At 40.0% G+C, this 23706-nt stretch overlaps 1 protein-coding gene across 2 annotated transcripts; it reads left to right on the top strand.

Annotated features, from left to right (window-relative positions):
- The first annotated feature begins 711 nt into the window (after positions 1-711).
- Positions 712-17118, top strand: tmod2 (tropomodulin 2). 2 transcript variants are annotated; one of them, XM_020641194.3, is made up of 10 exons: positions 712-863; positions 6613-6835; positions 8104-8260; positions 11756-11878; positions 12231-12305; positions 12391-12521; positions 12608-12715; positions 12829-12972; positions 14379-14523; positions 15051-17118. In XM_020641194.3, the coding sequence occupies exons 2-10, from the start codon at positions 6710-6712 to the stop codon at positions 15080-15082; spliced, it is 1041 nt and encodes a 346-aa protein (XP_020496850.1). In that variant the 5' UTR covers positions 712-863; positions 6613-6709; the 3' UTR covers positions 15083-17118. The 2 variants fall into 2 exon arrangements, with proteins under 2 accessions (XP_020496850.1, XP_065808866.1); XM_065952794.1 differs by lacking the exon at positions 712-863 and adding an exon at positions 2446-2595 and having other exon boundaries at positions 6617-6835.
- Positions 17119-23706: the final 6588 nt, after the last annotated feature.

Genomic DNA, 23706 nt, shown 5'->3' with positions numbered 1-23706 from the left:
TGGGTGTATTTGTGTGAAAGAGGGAGGTTAGGACAAAAAGAGTGAGATTGACGTTGCTTTGATCAGGTAAAAATTAGTTGTGCAGCTTGCAACAGAAGACAAAACAATCTGTATTCGTGAAAAGTTCATTTTGTGTATAAGTGTGATTTATCTTCCCAGCTCTAACACTCAGCTTGACCCTATTTGACCTGAATTGTCCCTATTTTCTAAACATTATCTGTTGCTTTCTTCTGATTAAAATAGACCTATAAATAATAATAATAATTTCGTTGTACAATTGTATAATGATAATAAAGACATTCCATTCTATTCTATAAATATCTGTAAAGGTTTGATTGAGTTTGCACCCATTACAGCCAATATTTATGTAGTTAATAGCTTGGCAAAATTAGAATTAATTAAATTCAAGGTCCATTTACAATCTTTTTTTAAACAGTTTGCTCAGTTATCATGTTGATTTAATTCAAAGTGAGTACTTCGTATGCAATTATGCATGTCTAATAATCGCAGGAATTTGTACAGTGATACATTTGTTTTTATTTGCTTTTTTTAATACGTCTTTAATACGCTTTACAGGTGGCCAGAACATTATTTTTTTAAATTTTATTTTTTTTATTTTCCCGACTTTCACCTGATTGGTTCCTCTGGAGAAAAGGGGCGGGTCCACTTACCCCATTGGTTCACTCATACAAAGAACTCTTTCCATTGGTTTGTGTAGACGTCACTCAGAAAATGCTCGCACTCTCTTCTTCCTGTGTTACCGCCCTTGGGCTGAGAGCGAAATCAAGCAGTGAAGACATCGCATTCATTGGAAGACTGGGAACATTTGGAGGTACCTTAGTTAGGAGCCTTTAAAGTATCAGGTAAGGAAACAAATAACTCTGGTGTTTTAGATGAAGTACGCGTGTTATTTCAACGTAATAATCGTCATTGTGTGAAGCCAGACGGCTAGCAACTTGTCTCAACTACAAGGGTTAGCGCGTTAGCTGCTACATGTCATCGGGCTATTCCCCCCACGGTGTTGCTGCATCCTGCAAGTGTAGCTGTGTTACAAAATGTCACTTAAAGCGCTTTGTTCGACTTTAACTAACTCCTTGCTGTTGCGTGGTACTTTCCCCTTGATGATAATCACCTTCAACATGTTTACTGTCAGCGTGGTGATCATAAACATATCAAGAGCGAGTTAGCTGACGTCATGAGTAGGTTGCGGTGTCCACAGGAGATTGATGAAACTATTTCAGTCAGGTAACCCCCCCCCCCCCCCCCCAAATGAACATAAAGTGCTTAATGTTTTACAGATTATTGTCGTGATATATGTCGTTTAATTGACGTACTAAGTGTCCTTTAATGATTCTGGTATCAGCTCACAGGTTCTTGGTTTTTAAAGTGTCGCAATCTCAGCTGCCCATCCCTTTCAGCGAGACAATACATTTCACAGATAGAGCATCAGTAGCCGTCAGTGTTGTTGTGTGTTAGACGAAGACAAGGGTTTTGGTGTTTGTGAGGGACATGACTTTTGGAGGTGTGACTCACACCAGTGTGGAGGTCTCATGGGAGAAAGGGAGGCTGTGGACTACATTTTAGTTCAGGCGCAAGGTCACTGATACTGACACATTCCTTGTTTGAGAGCTCATGTGGGTGTTTAAAAGAGGTAGTTTGACCAGCAGATCTCAATGGTGAATGATGGGTGTGGTCGCAGTCTTAAGGAGGACGTCTGCATAGAGGGAAGTTTGTTTCCCCCCCGCCGCCCTCCTTCTTTTAAGCCTGAAGGCAGGTATCCCTCATGAAGCTGTGGTGCAGGTATTGTAGAGAAATCTGATGGTGACTACTGACAAGGCATTGTTAGTGATACTACTAACTGCCTTGCAGATAAACAGGCTCATCAAATAGCGTTTGTGTAACCTTAATACATTTCCCTAGAGAGTGAAACCTGTCATTGAGTGCCTAGTTTCACCTTCTTTGTAATGCAGCCACACAACTAGTGGCTTAGCAGTAAATGTAACACAGGTGTGAAAGGTGTCAGCCTCTCCTTAGCCGGTTATTATTCACATCACAGCCCTCTGCGAGTCCTCGCTGAGCGGAAATGCAGGGCACTCATTTGAAAACTGTTCTCATTATATAATAATGGAGAGTGTGTGTCTGAAGTGTGCTGCTTGAACAGGGGAGTATACAAATCATGATGTGTGTTGGTTGGAGAAACACCCCACTTCCTGCTTGGTACCCTCGCCAAGTTTGTCCAAAAGTTGGCAGGACAGACATTTGAGAGTGAATATGTTGATTGTGTTTTTTTTTTTTCAATTCATTGACTGTCAAACAGGGAAATATCATTTTTGTTTTAGATTTTAAAGCCAAGCCTGTTATTCAGTCATCTATACCATCATCACTATTGAAACATGTTGAATTGTTCTTTTCCCCCACCCCCAGCATTATGTAATGCTGTTAACAGCAGGATCATACCCTCTGTTGCCATCTCTGTCTTCTTCCATCTGTTTTCTATCATTTCTGACACTCTCGGGCAACACGTGAGACTGGACTCAACAAGGAGAAAGGAGAACAACAGGGTGGAGAGAATAAAACGAGGAGGGGAATAGGTAGGTGGGTGGAGGAAGTGCAGACTCCTGTCCCATGGGTAGCAGAGCTGGGTCATTCTAACTATAGTCTGTTTTGTGGGCGGTGTTCTGAAATAATATAATAACCACTGAGTGCTTCATGTTCACGTCTCAGCTGCAAGTTACTATTCCTCCTACTCATGCCTCAGATATGTTTTAGTAGAAATGGAAGAGTGGATTGTAATATCTGGGCCTTATGGATTATAAATGTTATTTATGGATTTATGGATTTGGCTTTATGGATTATAAATTTGTGCATGCACATTGCTTTTTGAAAGAATGTTGGTGCTTAATGACCGACTGCAACATGTTCAGACATTTCTCTTAAAACATGTTCAGCCTTTGTGCAGGTAGCGTTGATAAGAAAAATAAATGTAACTTCTTTTATTACTCAGTTATTAAACTCAGTGTCTGAAGTCTGCCCTCGACAGAAACATATTCTCGACACTTCCTTTGACGTCTTTCTTGTGACCCACTATCAAATTGTTTCCTCAGTCAACCAGATGCAGCATACAAATAGTTGTTGTTGTTATGCGCCACCTCAAAAATATAGTTTTGTCTTTTATGCAAACATACAGTTGATAGTTTTCTTTAATTCAAGATCAGTTTAAATTTGAAAAGTCGTCATAAACACGGGCTTAAACCGACCACGTTTTTTTTTTAAATCACTTGCACCTTCAGACTGGGAAATGGATAATAAAAAATGAAAACTAGACATCCAGCCTGTCAAGTTAGTGAACCTAAATCGAGATAGTTGTGGCTGCGTCCTGGTGCAATCCTCAGTAATATGTTTATGTGACGGAGTGCAGCACAGTGGCCTGGGGTTACTGGTCAGTGTGGGAGGGCTTAAGGTGAGTGTAGTGCAGACATGTTTGAAGTATTATTGGCTCTGAGCCATATGTTGTGTTGAAGGATTAGCAGAGGGGAGAGGGAGAAAGGAATCAATCAGATTGGACTAATGGATCCTCTCAGTGTCTCTGCCTGGGCTTGAACCCACCCATTACCATCATTATCCCTGTCTGCATGCTCCATTTCTCTTCAGTCCGCACGTATGCTAAAGATCTGGGCCTCACTGTCTACAGCGGCTGTAGCTTTAAATGTGTTGACTTACACATATATATATATATATGTGTCAATGAAGTGGAAAGTGTTTTTTAAAGAGTAGGATAATATGTTAACTGGTGTTAGATTGAGCTGACCTTGCCATAAGAGCATTATATGTGTGTGTGTGTGTGTGTGTGTGTGTGTGTGTGTGTGTGTGTGTGTGTGTGTGTGTGTGTGTGTGTGTGTGTGTGTGTGTGTGTGTGTGTGTGTGTGTGTGTGTGTGTGTGTGTGTGTGTGTGTGTGTGTGTGTGTGTGTGTGTGTGTGTGTGTGTGTGTGTGTGTGTGTGTGTGTGTGTGTGTGTGTGTGTGTGTGTGTGTGTGTGTGTGTGTGCGCACAGCCTGCATGTGGCTTAATGCTTATCCCAGTCCAGGGTTTCTGCTTTTTCCAGATCTTAGACAGAAATGTAATCCCAGCATTTTGCCTTCTTAAAATCTTGGAATTAGTCCGGGTAACTTAAACCAAATGATGACCACCAAGACATAAATCAAACATCATTTGATGCAAGACTAATCTTTCCACATGCTCTCACTGCCTAGAAAAGATCTCACTGCTGTAGAATTAAAAAAGAGTTGGGCCTGGACATGAGGGATTACGGCAAAAAACATCAAAGTCTTCATTTTCTAAAATGCCTCTAGACTTAAAAAAATCCTGGCACGCTGAAGCCGGGGGATACAGGCCTAATTACACTTTACAGCCTCCATATGTTTTTGGTGTGTCCCTCCTTACTGTCGATGATGAAATATGAACAAAACTCCCTCTTACGTAAAGAAAGCAAGAAAATATCTGTAATGACACCATGAGAGACAAATCCTGATGCTTTCCCATGATCACTGCACAAAAGATTGTTGTTGTGGATGTAGAACTATTTTCATATGATTTGAATTAATGTGGTATTTCTAATATGGCAGATATGACGTTGAAGCTAAGGTCGATTCTCTAGTTTAGTCCTGTGTTTATGCTGCCTCACAAAAGCTTTAACCTGCAAGTCAGTTGAAGTATTTTCTTATATACCAGTAAGTATATTTCCTGCATTTCCTATTAAACAATGGTTTTACTTAATTAAGCCAGAGCAATACATGTGTCAGATTATATTAATGCCAGATTTTGGCTTATCAAAGATATCAGCAGTTATATTTTCTGATGTGCACGGTGCACCTACTCCAACCTGTCCTTAAAGGTGCCGTCATGCATTATGTGCAGCTCTGAGTTAGCTCTGACTCTTTGTTTACAATATTCTGAACACTGCCTGCAGCTCATGCAGCAGAGCCTCAGAGTAAAATGTTCTTTTCTAAAGGTAATGTTTTCAGTAGAAGCCTCCCGAGCAGCTTTGCATACTTGCATAAATTGGTGCACAATCCACGTGAAACCTTAAGAATGTACAGAATCGGCCACTTCAGTGATAGTTTAATTTTACCTCTCTGAAAGTGTCTCCTTTTTTTCATATCCTTGAGGCTCCATTATTTAGTGTTAACATTATTCTGTTCTTATTGGCCGGATCTAAATGTCCACTTCATATTGTTTCCTACTGTACTTCTTCAGCACGTCTTGAATGACGTATCTCCTTCCTCTCAGTTAGCTGTGATAAAATCAACAGTAGCAGTGTACTACACCTCTATTTAACATCTCTGTTTTACAGGATCTGATTGAACTACTGTACAGCAGAAAATGTGGCCCAGTGTTATTGTTGATCATTATTTTCATATGCTTGGTTTGATCACCCTCATCAGTGCTGACATTTGGGCTCCAGCTTCATCTGCTGGCACTCAGGCTTGTGAAGTGCCCCTTCTATGACTCTCATAATCATTTCACAAATAAATAATGTAGAGTTGTAGTGGTGTGATGATAGAGGCGATGAGGAGGAGAGTCAGTTCGGGACTGAGGCAGGCTCAGGCTGTACGGTGAAGACGATGAACAGAACATGAAGACAGACCCCAGACTCTTAAGGGAATTTCTCTGAGCGGAAGAAATCACTCAGGCAGTTCCGAGGAAATGGCACTAAATGTTTAAAGAATCCTTTCCTGAAGTGCAGATCTGAAGAACGGGGAGTTTTCCCCCACTTTCACTGAATTTGGAGACATTTGAAATGAAACAGTGAGACGTATGGGATATTATTCTAAGTACTTGTGTGCCTCGTCTGTATTTACACAAACAAACACAGTTTTGTCTTTCCTGCTTATTTTGCCTATAGCGTGACCAAGCCATTAGGGACAGAAACGTTTCAATGTGTGTAGAGTTAAGTTTGTGTGTGAGTGTCTGTATGTGTGAGAGTAATTAGGACTAAAACCATCTGTGGAGTCCTGCAGGGAGTCTGGAAATCATGAGGTCATTTAGGTTTTGGACTGTGGCGTGGGAGAGGGAACTAAAGGCAGCGTAGAGCCTCTTCATTTAGTTTGACAGGATCCACCCACTCCTTAACTCATTCACTTATCTGAGCTTTATTTGATCTGGACTGTTGGGTTATTTGCTTGTACAAGTATTTAAAGTGTTTTCTCAAGTATTTCTAGCCCCTGTTCCAGTTTGCTTTGTTTTCAGGCGATCATTTTGAAAAGTGAAAGCATACATGAGTTTTTAAATAACATTTAAATATAAGATTCTTTTGTTCCAGTTTAACATTGTTGATTGTTTGCTCTAGTAAACCAAGCTATGAGTTCTCCATGAGTTGTTATTGGTCCTCAAAGGAGTGGTCGGTTGATTTGATCAGGCCTGAGAAAGTCCCTTTTGTTCCAGCTGTGTGTTTGTGTTGCATCACCGCAAGGCCTTCTCATCCAATCGAGCTGTGACGGACTATTGTTTCACAGAGATGAGAGAAACAATGTCAAGCTCAGTTTAGATTAGGTCTCAGGGAATTGAAAGCCCCATCACTATTCATGTTTCTTGTTTGCCCTTGTCTGTCTTCAGGTAGCCTCTTCCTGATCTGGAGCAGTGAGCCTGAGAAGACAAACCGTGGCTGTGGTCTGCTGTCCAGTGTTCTGCGTAGCAAGCTTTAGCCGGCACCATGGCGTTGTCGTTCAAGAAGGATCTGGACAAGTACAAGGATCTTGACGAAGATGAAATCCTCAACAAACTGTCGGCGGAGGAGCTTAAACAGCTGGAGACGGCCCTCGAGGAGATGGACCCTGAGGTCAGGATGTGGTCAAAGATTGAGAAGCTCCAGGGCTTTCAAGAGGAAGGGAGAGGGAGTGTCTGTAGCAGAGGGAGTTAGTGGGCGGAAAAACTATTAAAAAAAAAATACAACAAACGTCATGCATGTTATGGCCATAAGAAGACTCATAAATCTCTTGCAGTTTTAAGTCTTTTTCTCAAATAACTGGAGGAGCTATGGTCCTAGAAATACACAAAACAGAAATGCCCCCACATCCAACCAGCCTCACCTAGTTAATGCCACTTTTCTTTCCTGGAATGCATTGAACTTCACAAATCGGGTACATTTTTCCTTTGCACCCTCCAACAACACCTCCCAGTCCCCAGCCTCCATGGTTTGGTAAATGATTTAAGTGAGGGACTGAGGGAGTCTGAGCTGCAGTAACTGTCAGCCGGCTGCCAAGTGTTTGTGTGTTTATTTGTGAAAAAAAGCTTTAGAGTATAATGAAACCCTCAGCAGGCGCCTGGGCGTTGAATTTAAATTCCAGCAAAACCAAGTGAAACAAATAACCCAGCATTGTGACCCACAGGAACATGGCCCCCAAGGAAACAGTCAGCAGCAATGGAAAAATATTAAATTCTCAATTTCATTCGATTAAACTTGCAAAGTAAAGTTTGTCAAGTTTACATTAAAAATGACTGCATTTAGTTTCATTGGCTGCTAGCTAGACAAAGTTTACTCACATCCTCTTCACCTCCCTGAGGTTTGCATCTTTATGTCAAGTTTTGTTCACGAGAAGCTTAAGGTTGACTTGCATCAAGTCAAACTGCTTATATGTTTGTTAACGTCCTGTTAAGTAAACTTGTAACTCGGGTCTATTTGCTTGTTGGACACTCAAACTCGTTAATCTGACGCGATAGCAGTTACAGCACAGACCTTAAGAATGAAAGAAGAAACTGTCCTTTGTGTGTGCAGTTCTGTATTTGACAAAAAGTTAAAAAAGAATCTCTGAACTCAAAACGTCTGCCTAAAGGAATATGATGCTATTCTGATGTCATAGTGCATACACCTCTAACAGGTGCTGACAACACAAAGTGATGTGGAGCTAGAATGGCCAGCAGAGCTTCAAAACTTTTTGCAGGCATGACGATCATAAATGTTAAAGTAGTCCTTTGAATAGATATGGCATAGTGATGTGTTTACAGCTTTAAATATATGAATGATATAGCATTTACCATTTTACCCTGAAAGGCTACATTGAAGGTATTGAAGTCTACTTTTGTGTATTGTCCGTCTCCTCTTCTCAGAATGCTCTTCTCCCAGCCGGCATGCGTCAGAAAGACCAGACGGAAAAGAAAGCAACAGGATCGTTTAACAGAGACGGCCTCCTCAAATACCTGGAGAAGGAAGCCATGGAGTACAAGGACAGAGATGACATAGTGCCCTTCACTGGAGAGAGAAAAGGTTTGTGTTTTGTTTGTCTGCAACTGTGCATAGTAGTGCACTAAAGTAGGAGTCATTCCTACTTCAATAACTCAAAAATATTTCATCACTGAAAATCAAAACAGAAAAAGTTGAGGGGCAACAGTCAATTAATCAATCTTTATTTGTATAGCTCCAATTCATAACAAATGTGAACAGGCAGAAGAAAGAGAGACAGGGATAGAGAAAAACAAAGTAAGTCTGGTAACAGTTTATTGTTGGCTAGTTACAGGTCAGATTATTAAAGTGTCTCAGAAAACTATAAAAATCAAGAATGTTCAATTCCATTAGGGATACTGTGTGGAGTTGTACACCAGTTCACCATTCATTATATCAGCAGTGAAATGCTATAACATTGTAGTGATGTATTTCTCGAGGGATGATGAACTGAGGTGTGTCTGCACACACACACACACACACTCACACTCACACTCACACTCACAGCAGTAGTTACTGCTTTCTGTCTCAGTGTGTATTATTCATGCATGTCTGCTCTTATGCAACATATAGCAGTGAGGGGGAGGTGTGTTTGTACCAGGGGAGAGGAGGTGGGCAGTGTCAAAGGAAGAGGCACGTCGGGGATATAAATGTCTGTACCGTGTTTTCTTGATAGACGTTAGTTTGTAGATTTAATTAATTCAAAAGCGTTGGTTCCTCAAACCTTTTTAGATCACAGTACCCCTTCAAACCAAGTTCAAAAGTGAAATACTTAAAAGACTGGTGCTAATTAGCATTAACCACTTAAGAAGGACTACACTATTTTGTGATAGAAAAAACTGAAATGAGCAGTGAAGTGAGTCTCTTTGTGTCACCCTGAGCTCTCTTTAAGTGAACGACTTTTATCTGTTTTTGAGATTTCTGATCCTTTGTTTACTTTGCCATTCAAAACAATGCAAATCAGAGCTTCAGCTTATTTGAATAGAAGTTATTCCTCGTAATAATAATTAGTTTTGCTTTGCTCGTATACGGACATGTCGTTGAACAATATCGCGGTCACTGAAACATTGATGAATCAGAATGAGAGTCCAGCTGTTTACCTTTAAGTAAAAATCTTTGTTTTTTATAGCACTTGTCAGTGATACACATGTACATAATCAGGCTATAAACAGGCAGCTGTGTCTGTAGTTTTGGTAGTTTAAGAGTAAAAAGACACAAGGTATCGCATGTGGGATGCATCATGGGTAAAACAGTGAGGGATATGATAGAAGGTTTTTTTTTCCCACTAAGAGGAATGAAATGATCAGGGGACTCTCACAACACAGCAGATATTTGTGACGGGAAATTTCTCACAAACTTTGAAATAAATACCATCTGCTGATCCAGATGAGATAAGTGATGCAGTAAGCACATAAAAAAAAAAACTGCTCTCTAACAAGTTTAAAAAAAACCCAACAACCTAGGTTAATCCCTTTCTATGCGAGACAAGAAGAAGATGCTTTAAGATGCAGCACAACAGGGGAAAATAAAACCAAAATGAGAACAGGAAATAATCTCTGGTGAGTAATTTCTTTAGTTTGGATCTCTCGAGATCTGCGCGCTTAAGTCTCACTGGAGAGGAAATATGGAGCTGACATCTTTCCCCTGACCCTGACTTGGCCTGTTGGAAATTATACTCGCTCTGTTTTTGCATGCATGATTGTGTGTGTGTGTGTGTGTGTATCATGTATGTATGTATGTGTGTGTGTGTGTGTGTGTGTGTGTGTGCATGTGTGTGTGACAACATGGAAAACTCACAACGCTGTGCTGGTTCTGTGGAATGTGGTCGACTCACTTCCCCTTGTTATACTCACCCCCCGCTGATAAATAATGTGGTCATGATGAATGTGTGTGTCTGTTCAACAGCACACATAATGTCTGTTTAAAAGCCTTTTAACCACCCAAATGTCGTCATATTGTGCCGGCCCCTTCTGATTACTTTTATATTAGTCCATCTTTTCTTGTGTTCAGGGTTTTAGAACACTATTAAAATGAGAAAGTTCTTGCTAAATGAAGCTTGAAGTGAAGTTTCTGCTGGGAAGGAGGAACCTGTAGTGTGAGATTTCTTTGTTATTTTGGCTGTTGGGTCTTTTGTAGTCTGAAAAGCATCTTGTTTTTTGAAGAATATAGTAGAGGGTGGAGAACAAACCCACAGATAAGTTAAAAATCAATAAAATTTGAGAGAGCATTTATTGGTTTAACAGACCTCTCACTAAATGCACTGGTATGTAAAAAGTTTCCCCCTGTCTGATACTGTTGTAACAGGCAGACACTGTGTGAATCTCTTGTATTCTGTCAGCAGTTTTTCATTTAGTCCACGAGTTATGGATCATACAAACGAAGGGACTGTGGGGCTGTCAGTCTCTTGGCTGTGTCTAGTTTGTGTGTTGCTCCAGGGGGACTGGCACAGGATGTTGCCTGATGACTGTATTTACTGTTTACTAGCTTTCAGGAAGTGCCAGAGCCCCACTCGAGATCAGTTTGAACAATTTGACTGGCATTAGGGACTCAGAAGGAGGGAAAGAGGGGAGGGTCTGTTCTGGGGTTGTTTTTTGTTGTTGAAGTAGACAGGCCTATAGAGAGACAGTGAGGGGCACCCTCTGCATGGTCTCTCCATCCAGTGTGAGTGTTTGTAATGCTCCAGCAGTGCGGTTTTTTTTCGATTAGACTCCACTCATTGTTGAATGACTTCCTTGGGTCAGATGGGTTGCCATGGCAATTCCATAGTTGTCGGACACTCATGGCTGGACTGAGTTCAGCTGGTCTGCACTGGTGGCTGAGGAATGTTGTGTAAAATAGCAGGATGCTAAGACGTACTCAAACAGTATATTTCTGCTGTTCAGACTTCTCCTCCTTACGAAAAAGAAGAGTTTTTAATCAATTCACAGTTAACTTTTAACAACAGTCAGTAACAGTGGATATAATTAGAGTGAACAGCAAAATGAAACTAATGATCTACTACTTGATCTGTGCTGCAAGAAATACTTAAACATCTAATCTTCTTAAGGAAACAAGCCAAGAAACACAATGTGGCATCATGCAGAAACAAAGAGTTTAAAGCTCAGGAGCAAGGAACATTGTTGACCGTGTGGAGTTATCTGTTTGTTTTCAGACAACAAAAGTAAAAGTGTGTAGTTATAGTACTGATTTTTGTTTATTAAAAAACCATGTTTGCATATTAATTATACTGTGGCTATATCTGGGAATGTGTCCATCTGCTTACAGAGCAGCACTTGGCAGTCATGCAGTCTTATGACTGTGGCACAAGGCAGGAGTGCAGGAATGGCTGAATGAGAATAACAACGCACATTAATCAACAGTTGGACATTTTTTGTTTAAATGGGGGGGTTATGTAACATCCAATAAAACCTTCTCCAGGCCTGTGTGTACCTGTTTTTTTGTCTGTGCTCACGTTAAAGTAATTTAATGCCTGCCCATTTTTAAGGGTGTCAAACCTTCGTTTGTGATTCAAACTTTCTCTCTTTTTCTGTCTCCCTATAGGTAAAGCATTTGTTCCTAAGCAGAAGCCCATAGAAACACGTCAGGAAGAAGTCACAAAGCTGGATCCAGAATTAGAGGAAGCCCTGTCCAGTGCCACAGATACTGAACTGTGTGATTTAGCAGGTAAGAATGAAGAAATGCCTTTAAAAAGGTTCAAAGTCATTTTCAAAACTCTGTGTGAAGGTTGCTTTGTATGTGGTTCACACAGTGTTGTAGTTGTCTTCAAGCCTGCCCGAGCTCTCTCTTTAGTGCGACCATAAAACACAAGCTCCTTTCACTCCGAGGCGTCGTCCTTTACTGTGTGATGAGGGAAGAACAGGGCTCACTGAACAGAATAACTTGATTGCTGCAGCCTCTAGATTTGATTAGCTTTTATTCAATTACCGATACGGGTGCATTTTGTTTTTACCACACATGCGTATACAAACTCTTCTCGCACCCTTAACTGAGTGTGTGTTTTGCTCTTGTTTTGCAGCGATCCTGGGTGTTCACACATTGGTCACCAGTACTCAGACATATGACGGGACTGGGAGCAAAGCGGGTTACAACAGTAAGTACAACCACAGGATTAACCCCTTAAGTCAAAGGGCCGTAAAGGATCTGCATGTTGACCTCTGACTTTGTTTCTGATCTAGATGTGATCAAAGGGGAGAAGATGAACCCGGTGTTTGACGAGCCTCCAAATCCCACTAATGTAGAAGATACTCTGCAGAGGATAAAAAGCAATGACAGCTCCTTAACAGAGGTCAACCTCAACAATATAAAGGTACACAGAAACACAAGCTATCTGTGTGTGTCATTGTGTATCATTGTGTGTTTCGGGACAAATAGCAGTGTGTATTTGGTTTTCAGAACATTCCAATTCCAACGCTGAAGGACTTTGCCAAAGCCATGGAGAAGAACACTCAAGTCAAGAAGTTCAGCCTGGCAGCAACACGGAGTAATGACCCGATTGCTGTGGTAAGATGGTGGCTTGTGGGATTTTTAACAGCTTTGTTCTCACTGAACAACCCCATATTTAACGTCTTGTTTTATTTCCTCCTCCAACTCGTCCTTTCTTTTCCTCTTTCCAGGCGTTCAGCGAGATGCTGAGGGAGAACAAGACGTTGCAAAGTTTGAACCTCGAGACCAACTTCATCACTGGGGCCGGGGTGCAGGCTTTGGTTGACGCGCTGCGAGACAATGACACACTCACAGAGATCAAGATAGACAACCAGGTACCAGATGCTTTGTTGCGCACACATACACACTTATAAACATACACGCTATGAGCTTAACTGCTGGGGCTGAAAAAAAAAAAAACAGCAGTTCCTTGAATGGCAACTTGAGGCTGGTTCAAAAAGCCCTCTGAATATTCAAAGTACTCATAGAGCCCCATGTTTATTTATTTATTTAACATAGGGACAGTGCACGATGATGAACATAAACATGTAAATATGCCAGACTGACATAGGCTTATTTCCATTTGTAGTCCCTTGGCAGGTTGGTGGTACACACATATACAAATACCAATACAACAAATATTGACCAAACAACAACATAAACTGTACATCAGTTGACAGACATTTACAAAAGCATAATAAGTGGATGTGTGGGTTTGTTCAAAACAGACCATGATAAAGTGACCTTCAGAGTTAAAGTGCTTAAAGGGCCAGCTTATTGCACAAGATTATGAGGTTCTGATGAAAACTGCGTTTGCCCTAGAGTCTGTAACTTTAAATGCTGGTGTGATTGCACATAGCCCTATTGTACTGAGTTTGCATATTCAGAGATGAGTATGCACATACTATTGCACAACAGGTTTAGCATACATACATACATGCTAAAATGGTTAACTTCACAGCAGACACAAACCTGTTTAAAGCCGGACAAAAAAAAAAATCATTTTGGTCTCAGTAGCTAATTTTGATTGATAACAAATAAAGACGATATTTGTTTTGATGTAACTCATCTTTTTGATTTATATCAAGACTTAAAATCCTCTATTTAAGGGTGCAGCTACTTTTAAAGGTTGATTTCACCCCCCACACTTGACCTCTTCCCTATCCAACCTCATGTCCAAATATGGTCACTTGTTGGTGAAAAATAACAAAATGGGGATGACTTAAATGCAAATATCCCCTGAAAAGTACTTCCTAAACTAATGGTGGAGATCCTGGAGGTTATGGTGGCTTGTTATAAAATGTTTACGACACACACAAGGATCTGAATGAGCAGAAGCGTCCTTGTTTATGACTAAGTCCATAAAATACCTATGGAATTGAAGATAAAAAATGTTTTTCTTTGTCTCTTTGTTTTTTTTGTGCTATTATGATTCATGGTCACTGTAGGTGATTTATGGGAACTTACTGAAAAAGTCTTTTCACTCTTAATAAAGTGGTTTCACTCAGCCTAAAGATGTAAGAAATGTGACGCTGAAGAAAATTGCCAAATAACACAAACCACTGCCTGAATAACACAGACAATCACCAGTTGAGACATTCCAGTACAGGAAAAGAGGTTCAAACATTTCTTCTTCTTTTTTTTTTTTTTAGGCCCACGTCTGGTCTTGTTCCAAATGTGACTCTGATGTTCACATTTTGACCTCTTCAAATGTGTTTGTGTGTGTGTGTGTGTGTTTCAGAGGCAGCAGCTGGGTACCACCGTAGAGATGGAGATCGCTAAGATGTTGGAAGAGAACAACAGCATAGTAAAGTTTGGCTACCACTTCAACCAGCAAGGACCTCGCTCCAGAGCAGCTGCAGCCATCACCAAGAACAACGACCTTAGTATGACACACACAAACACTCTCACACACTCTTACACACACATACCCATATACAAGAATTTCAGATTGCTAAAGCTGGATGAGTTGTTGCTGAATATCCTCCAGCTGGTTTCTCTGGCTTTGTAAGAGTGACGACGTCTCCTCTCTTGTAGCTCGTCATCCTGTCAGAGTCGGGGTAGTACAGGTCGGATGCATGGGTGTGGTTATGAGTTTGTCAGTGCATCAGAGTGTTTGAATGAAGCGTTCACTGCATTAACAGTATGGAGGTTGACACGGTGTGAGAGTACTGAAATCTCACTTGTGTTGTTTTTTTTTTTTGACACGCTGACACATGCTGTAGAAACCCTTGTTAACTTTGACTGCTTGGCTCATGATGATGTAACATAGTGTTTCATGATAAACTAACAGGCCTGTGTAGATTGAAGGCATGTTTTTTTGTTTTATACTCTGAATCAATCAATTCATGGGGGGGTGGGGGGAATAAAAGATTCTTAATCGATGATTTTCTTTTTCACTTTTCCTCTCTAGTCCGCAAGAAGCGAGTGGAAGGAGACCTGTAGGGATGTTTCCCGACCCGTCTCTCAGCCAATCCTGTTGTTTCATCTCACCGTCGTGTGGAATAATTTCAGCCAGTGCCCTGGTCTCATCTCACTGTGTGGAAACTTAAGTCTTGTGCCAAACTGTGGGGCAAGGCGTGCTCAACCAGAACATACATCTGAGAAGAAGGGAAATAACTGGAATTGCCCTCCCTCGTTCACATGTTTATACATATGTTTATTATTATTTTGTTGTTGACGTTATTGAAGGTGTAAATCTGTTTAGTTTTTAGTCAGTTCATTTCAGCTGCTCCCTTTTTTTTTTTTTTTTTTAGCCTTTAAATGATCTGTCCGGACTTTTTACTTGCTTTTTTCCCCCCTTTTGTACTTTGCTATAAACATGAACATGACCAAGCAACAGAAACAACAGTAACAGCTTTGTAAAAATGAGTATTTACACCATGATAGTTTGCTGTTAAGGCCTAAAAGCTTCCTAATGAAACCCTGAATCCGAAGGTGACACAAATCAAAGCCAGACCAGTCTGTTAAATAACTTCTAAGACTTACAGATGGTCATAGCTGCGTCTAAAGAGATCACAAGACATGATAAGTCACAGCGTAGTAACATCTGACTCATGGTTCAGATCACTCCTGTTTGTTCCATCTGCATGCTGCTCTGCAGGTGTCGTTTGTTGGAGTTGCCTTGTAAAACCAGCTCAACTGTCTCGGGCTAGTGTGTGTAATGGTTCAATTGTGCTGACCTCATGCTGCAGTCAGCCTTAAAGCAGATGCTGGCTCACGCCCTTATATATATAAATACTGTAAGTATCAATGTGTAATATTTTATATCACTTCACTGTTTTATTCTTACTAAAGACCTTGTTTTCATGTGGTTTCAATTCAAATGTTGGCTATTCTGATCACTTGTTACCCTGAACAGGAAATGATAAGAAGGTTTCTTGTAAAAATGAGATCATACTGTAAAATGAACAGGATATGAACCCCAGTCTGGACTGGAGAGGCTCTGGCCTGCTCTCATAAACGATGCTGTAACTGTCTGCTCGGCACACTGAGTTTCCCTAATGCTAAAAACCATGCCAAAGACTTACACATGCAGTGCTTAGAGTATCTGTATTGACATTGGCTACTGGTTCGGGTTTTTGCTTTGTCATCTACAGTCACTTACTCGTAAAACTGTCATCGAGTTAGAAACAACAGTCTCGAAATATTTCAGGCAACACATCAGGTCAATATTTTTTCTTTCATTTTTGAACAAACGGTTAAGCAAGAAGTTAATTAAGAGGTGAGCTGGTAAACAGCTTGTGTGGAACTTCTCAGGTTGCGAGTACTTGTGAAATGTTTCTATGAACGATGATGCATCGATAAAAAAGTGTTGTACAGATCCTAAATTTAACTTTTCTCACTCCCACACATTGCACACTTTTACTTGGCTCTCGGCATAGCAGGTCATACATTATGTAACACATGAAGCGTGTGCCTCTATTGGTACACTAACCTGCTTGACATTAGTATGACAGGATTTTTTCAGGTGTTACCTAAACAAGTACATATGGACTATATGTAATAAGATACTGATATGAAGTCATCAGATGTGAACATCATGTTTGTGTCCTGACCAAAAACACCCAACAGCCTCACATTCCTGGACTAAATCGTCCGGCTCGGTTCCAAACTTTGGGTTTGAAATCTGAGTTCATCCATCATCATGTCTGTTCGTATTTCCTCTGACCTTACTGTGCATTGTTGGTGGAAAACTGCTTTCTTTGCTTGAGCTTGTTAAGAATATTCTGTGATCTATATTACAGTATGTTTATTAATTGTGTAATGCCATCTCAAAATCAAAGTGCACACACACACACTTTTATTTGTTCTCCCACATTCATTTAAACAACTCATTGCTGAGATGTGTTTGTACCTTAAATCAAACCCCAGGTGTATACTCAAAATAAGGAGTATGTGATTTTATGAAACCACAAGCTGGTAAAACACACTGCTGAATATCAGACATCCTCAACAATAAATGTTTTTACAAACTCTGACTTATGTAGCCTTTTTGTCTTTTAATATTTTTTATTTTAATGTATTCATTTGTCTTCACTCCAGCCCTCGTCATCTGCCATCTTGAAGGTAAATATGAAACAAGCTAACATAACTAGAATGTCTGCATAGTCATGATTGCCTCAGGATTTGAAGAAAATGATCATATTATAGTCTAAAGCATAATGCTGATTCATACATTATTAGAGGCATTAAACTTGGGGAAGCAACAGGAAAGGACGTAAGGTGCACAAAGTTAGTTTGCATAAGAATCACTTGTACAATAATAACCTTTTGATGGTTAAGTTCAAACTTGAAGTACACCAACAAAACTACCATCAGGCATTCATTTTCATTTGTGTCAGGTTTTACTAAAGTAGAAAACACAAGTAATATAGTCATGCAAGGCAAGCTCCATATTGAGGAGTTGCCCTGATCTAACGGCTAAGTAACCTGCTATTGTGGTGTTAGCATGTACAGTCTTTACTATTGGCTTCTGTGTTATCTACTTTATAGCACTGTATGCTAAAATGTTCTAATGACTAACGGCTTGGAATTGAAATAGGTCAGCAAATATTTGGTCTTTAATTAAATTACTTAAGAAAATTAAGTTTTAACCAGATGGTGTCAGAAGAAAAGCCAGAGGACTTAGTTCTGGGTATTTAGGCTGAATGCTCAAAATGTAATGGCAGTTCATCATCCTGTCTTAGTTTACACAGGTCACTACAAAAAATGACTGCTCTAACGTAGGGTGTTTCCAAAGACAAGGTCAGTGGGTTCACCAAAGAAAATAGTATGGAGGATAGATCTTCTGAGGGCCGTCAACGTCTGTACAAAGATTTGAGATATTTTCTATCTGGACCAACCGGATAAACTGAAGAAAAAAAAAACACACAGACAGACTAACAGAGAGCCTGAGCTAAGTTGCTACCACGAGTAACAAAACTTAGGCCTTGTGTGTGACTTTGAGAGTGCAAATATGAAGCTAGTTGTGGCTGAACCCATGGGCGGTTCTAGGCAGGGGCCAACAGGGGCCAGTGCCCCTGTAACACTGAGCTTGGTCCCCCCTGTGGCCACCCCTACAAAAGGAAGAGCCCCCCCTAATAACACATACACTGTATTTGACTCAACAATCGGGCTCACAATCTACTGTGATATTAACTGAAACAAATCAGTTAATCATGGTATTTAATGATGTGCACTATTCATTGGCATAATATATATATATACTGTATATATAAGATTATCTTTGTCCATTTTTCACCATGGTTTAATGTTCCCCTCTGACAAAACAACTGGCCCCAGTTCAAGCATTATTCTTGATAACTGAGGGACAGGCCTTCAAGTTTGGGAGGTGCTCTAGGTGGTGCAGCCTGGCCTACGCATTCACCCTTTAATCAGATCCAGTTTTTCAGATTGTTTGCACATGCCTGAGAGATGAGGTAATGCCTATGACTCCACCGCTCTCTGAGAGTTTCCTGTTCCAGAGAGCTGCAGTGAACTACTGTCAGAGAAAACTCTGCACTGCTGGCACTGAACTCTGGTCTCTCTCTCTTTCTCTTTCTCTCTCTCTCTCTCTCGCGCTCTCCCTCTGTGTTTGTGTGTGTGTGAATGACTCAAGTGTTTCCACTCCACTGGTATGGAGAGAGCAAGAACAGCAAGAACAGCAGCATGTGTGTTAATCGTTTAAGGAGGCATCACAGGGCAGTAGTGGAAGGAGTGGAACAGGCTACCTACAGATGTGAAAATCTGCACAGATTTTGCAACATTTTCCTGTGAAGTGAAAAAAATGGATCCTGAAAGATGCATTCATTATCCATTTCTCATTTTCATGATATTTTACTATACATAGAATATCATTTTCTGGTGTGATAGTGTGTCTGTTTGTGTGTGTGTGTGTGTGTGCATATAGAAGTATGCTCTTTGTGGGTGTGGAGGAAGGCTTGGGAGGGCGGTAGGTTTTAGTTTAGGGAATGTGGCTATGCTGTAATTCATTAGCTCTTAAAGCTAATACAAGCCCAAATCTATATTTAGAGTCGCTTAAATATCGATATTTGGCACCATTCGTTCAGTAATTGTATTACATGAGTCAGGGTGACCATATATTTTATAATTCTGTCCAACCCCTGATCAACTTTCTTGAAGCCAACTAGCTTCTTTTCTTCATCAAACGTCAAACAGTGTGGTTATGCAAAGGCAACAGTTCATAATAAAATCTCAGTCTTGGTCTTCAGTGAGTGAGCATGAATGAATAATATTCTCTTTGGCGTGGGAGGGTTCAGATTAGCTGTGATATTAATTCAGCTGGTGGTCAGAAGGTTGGATTAGGTGCAGCCAAGGCCGTGATGCTGACAAGGATTAAACATCACTGGACTGGACCGACTCCAGCACCAGACTCAACTTGCCCTCACATGATCTGCAGTGATGCAAAAAGGCAGCAGATGTGTCACATTTCAACTACTCATCCATTTAAGAAATGTTTGTGCTGACATGTTTATTTGAGATCACATTTCGTCACAGTGTATTTTCTTTTTCTCGTCAAGCATAGCCCCTCTGCCCTCACTTCTCCTCTTCTCCCAGCTTTAACACAGGGCTTTTGTTATTGAACAGGTATGTTCACCTGTAGTCTCAAGTTATTTTCCATCCGTGTAAGCACTGCAGTCCTGCCAGCTCTGAACAAAGCTTCAGTAGTCCCGCTCCATCATGACCTCATGTGCTTGGTAAACAAAGGCTCACAGATTATGAGGGAGAGGAAAGAATAGAAAACACTGTATTCAAAAACAGCCGAGGTAAAGGTGTGAGTCGTCACTCACTGAATAGGGCACTATTTCTGGAGTGTGTTTTAGATGAAAGCAAGTTACAAACTTAATTTACACATTTATGTCTTGTAAGGAAGAACAGAAAGCGCAGCAATTTCCAGTTTGACCAAACAGCTTTTGAAATTCGATTGTTTTCTTCAACGTGTTTCTCAATACTGAGGCCATGGCGGTGATCACTGAAATGTGTTTGGGACGAAAAGAGCAATAACGGTATCCTCCAAACATTGGTTCATAGCTGACCTGGTTATGTAATGGCTTTACTAAAAACAATGAAGTGAACAATGAAGTGAGAAAAGTCCGGGACATCTGTGAGTGCATGTTTGATATGATCCCTCTAAGCTTGAACCTACAGTTTGTGATGTTTGGCTTGGTGTATCCTTAGTCCTATTATAAGGAAAAGCAGACAAATCCCTCTTTATATGTCAAATTGGAGATATGGCTACTTCCTTTAAATTATGGCGGAGGGAATTCAGATTTAATTTCAGGCATGAAAGCCCAAATAAAATAAAAGAACTATGCATCCTGCCCAAAGCTTTAACGGGAATAACGGCGTCCTCTGTTACAAAGCAGTGAGAGCAGCACCGCAGGAATAACTCCCTCTCTATTGTGTTAAAAATAGTAAACCCATAACGTCAGACACATTCTGCCAAGTAAAACCACAAGTGTAATTCCTGTTTGTAGAGGAACAAAATCATTAGCAGCATCCTTCTGTGTGTGCTGGATTATTATTTTAAATAAAGACCTGAAGACCTGATAGCATGTCTATAACTTTCATTTACAGAATGAAAAATATCTGTCCAGCATAATGTTGATTCTTATTCAGAGAACTATACTATTAGGATTAAGAGCGTAATGGTTCATCAGGTCATCATTACCATGATTTTTTTTGGAAATACAATCTAGCTGAGTCCCTTTTAAACTCAATCAAACAAGACATAGGTCTGCAGTACCCTTCAAAAAAGCTTAAAATCTTTTGTGTCTAAAAGTAGCACAAGCGAATGGTGAGTAAGAGGCGCCATCTGGTGGTTGAACATGTTAGACACACAGCTGATTTGCAATAACAACAAATGTCCACTAGAGGTCAGAAGCAAACTGACTGCTGCATTGTTAGGCATTGTTGAAAGGGAGCCTGTTAAGAGTTTCACGTAGATCATGCTTTCTATGACAATCTGCTCACAAACACCCTTCTTACGAGCTCAAATAGATACATAGCCTACATTTAATTTGAAAAGTTACAGTAAGAGATTTATTAACATGCTACTTGTAAACTTCTGAACTGAACTATAATTAGATCAGAATGCTCCCATCGGATTCACCTGTTCAACATAGTTTATATTTATCTCCAACAGGTTTCATGTTGCCTAAATGACCTTCAATCTGCACGACGCCGTAAAACCTGAAGTCCAACAGGCTAAATCAGATATGTGCCTCCTTGAGCTGATAACAGCGGGGATATATATTGCATTGATTGCAACATCTTCCAGTCGAGACTGAGCAGATCGATCAGGAGGTGGCTCGACTGATCGTTGTCATGGTTACAATGTGACAGGAGGTTCAAAGTCTTTCTACTTCCCCTCTCTTTGTTTGTTTCTTTTTTTCTTTTCTTTTTGCCTTAAATAGAACGAGGGCAGGGTCAAGTAAAGGAAATAAACTGATTCAGGATGCAGGAGGTCAAAGTGCAAATACAGTCTCCTGCTTGGTTTGATCCTATAAAGCTCACTGTAGATAATAATGACAATAATAATAATATTAAAACACAATAACAATCCTGAATAGTAACAACTTTTTGGGCGTAATATTGGATCATTTTAAGACTGCTGGTGTTTTTCTGTCCCATGAAAAATAGTGATCTGGCTTCTCGTCCTCTTATTGTCACACAAGCAGATGTTCCCACAAGCATTGGAGACCGAACACAACATGAATAAGGAATTGATTTGCACTGCAATCTAAAAAAAGGGTCATCTCACATGGAGAACATCCTGTATAATGAATAAATGGAGCTCCCACCTCCTGGTCTCTCTCTGTATACTGTAGAATGACCTGATCTCCATTTTAAAATGCCCTACAGGGAGGTAACTTATAATCAAGAGAGACTGAATGTATTCATTCTTGAATCCACTTATTGTTCCCCTCTATTTGTCTTACAGCGTGTTACGTTTACTATAGAGGCACAATTTGTGCATCTCAAAGCAGCACCTGTTGTAGCAGAGACTGGAGGCTGTGATGTAATGAAACATATTGAGCACAGTATGTCCCAGGTTGCATATTTGCTTTCATTTAACTTCTTTTTTTTTTTCACTTTTAACATCGATTAACTGACTTTTGCAGCCTGCAGGTGGATATTTTATAATTAGCCTATAGAAGACCAAAGCCCATGGAAAATGGATTTTATTGCCTGGCAGATGAAGAAATAAGATAAGATAAGATAGTCCTTTATTTATCCCACAATGGGGAAATTTACATTGTTACAGCAGCGAAGAGCAAAGAGACATTCATATTTGCTGTTGTCAGAGTGATCACTCATTACAGTTGAAATCATCAGCGGTCTCTTAAACTGACTTTTACAATGTTAATATTGATGAAACCAAACTTGTAAAATCTAAATTTGGCAGGCATAAAACAGCCAGACATTTTACAGGGAATTTTATTGAATTCCTTTCAATAAGCTCTGGATATAATTTCGAAGTTAGATGCATTTTCTGGTTGATTTCCTCGCCTGCGTCTTTCAATCGTCTCCTTTTTTCCGTCTTATTGATTCTAAAAATGAAGGTGGATTTTTAATTTGTGCAAGCTATGTCAATATGTTAGCTGGAAACAATGGAAAATAATGTTGGCCGTATAAAAACTCATATCCTCATTTGACTTTATGACACTGATATCACAGTCTGGAAAAAAATCCCCTATGTATTTTTAATAGCTTTTACCATGTGGTGATGATTAAAAACACATTTGTTGTTTTTTTTTAACCACATGGTTGGTCATGAGATTGTCAACCAGTTTCCACTCACAGTCGCCATCCAAAGTGAGTCTGTGTTTAACAGCACTGGCTCCAGATGTCACATGCAGTGGTCACTGGTCACACATACCTGCTAAATGTTTCCACCTAATGCTAACAGATCCCTCTGCTCCTTCTTTATTTTGTTACACAAGAAAAGTGAGTCAACTCATTAGGGTGCAAGCTTTATCTCAGATCTAATGATAAGTAATGAGGCCAAGGGGTCAGGGCAATTATCAGCAGAAGAGATCGGATGAAAAGAATACCCAGCATAACTGTCCTGACACTCCAGGGTCATCTTCGTATTAGTCAGGGGTCAGCAAGTGGAACCTTCTTCTTACAGACAACTGTTTGTAGTGAAATATGCCTCCTCAATACAAAGGTAATGTAGGCTACTGAAATAATAAAGCCCCTTTAATTCAATTCAATTCAATTCAAATGAGCTTTATTGGCATGACAGATCAACAATCTATGTTGCCAAAGCAGTACAGAAAACATTTTGAACAACAAATGAGAACAATATATACAGTAAACAAATATAATAAATATGAATAAAAGACATTAACAATAACATGAATTATTTTTACAGTGTATTTCTATGAAACATTAAGTGTATTCTGTCTCAGTTTGTGACAATCATGAACATATTTAGCAGCGCGATTCTCTCTCCCCTCTTCATGGTTAGGTTAAAAGCAGGGGTCACAATAAGGTCACATTTTAATGTGTACTGTAAAGTGTTGCACTTAAAAAAATGATTTAATTTAAATAGCCTAATT

Source organism: Labrus bergylta, chromosome 3 (assembly GCF_963930695.1).
Source record: "Labrus bergylta chromosome 3, fLabBer1.1, whole genome shotgun sequence".
NCBI lineage: Eukaryota > Metazoa > Chordata > Actinopteri > Labriformes > Labridae > Labrus > Labrus bergylta.
Note: the sequence above shows the minus strand (reverse complement) of the source record. Positions and strands in the feature narration are given on the sequence as shown.

What these genes read in the sequence shown, in the direction of transcription:
- tmod2 (XM_020641194.3), top strand. Translation starts at nt 6,710, where the DNA reads ATGGCGTTGTCGTTCAAGAAGGATCTGGACAAGTACAAGGATCTTGAC. An exon ending in CTTCACTGGAGAGAGAAAAG is followed by an intron (nt 8,261 to 11,755) that starts GTTTGTGTTTTG and finishes GTCTCCCTATAG; the next exon opens with GTAAAGCATTTGTTCCTAAG. An exon ending in TCAACCTCAACAATATAAAG is followed by an intron (nt 12,522 to 12,607) that starts GTACACAGAAAC and finishes TTTGGTTTTCAG; the next exon opens with AACATTCCAATTCCAACGCT.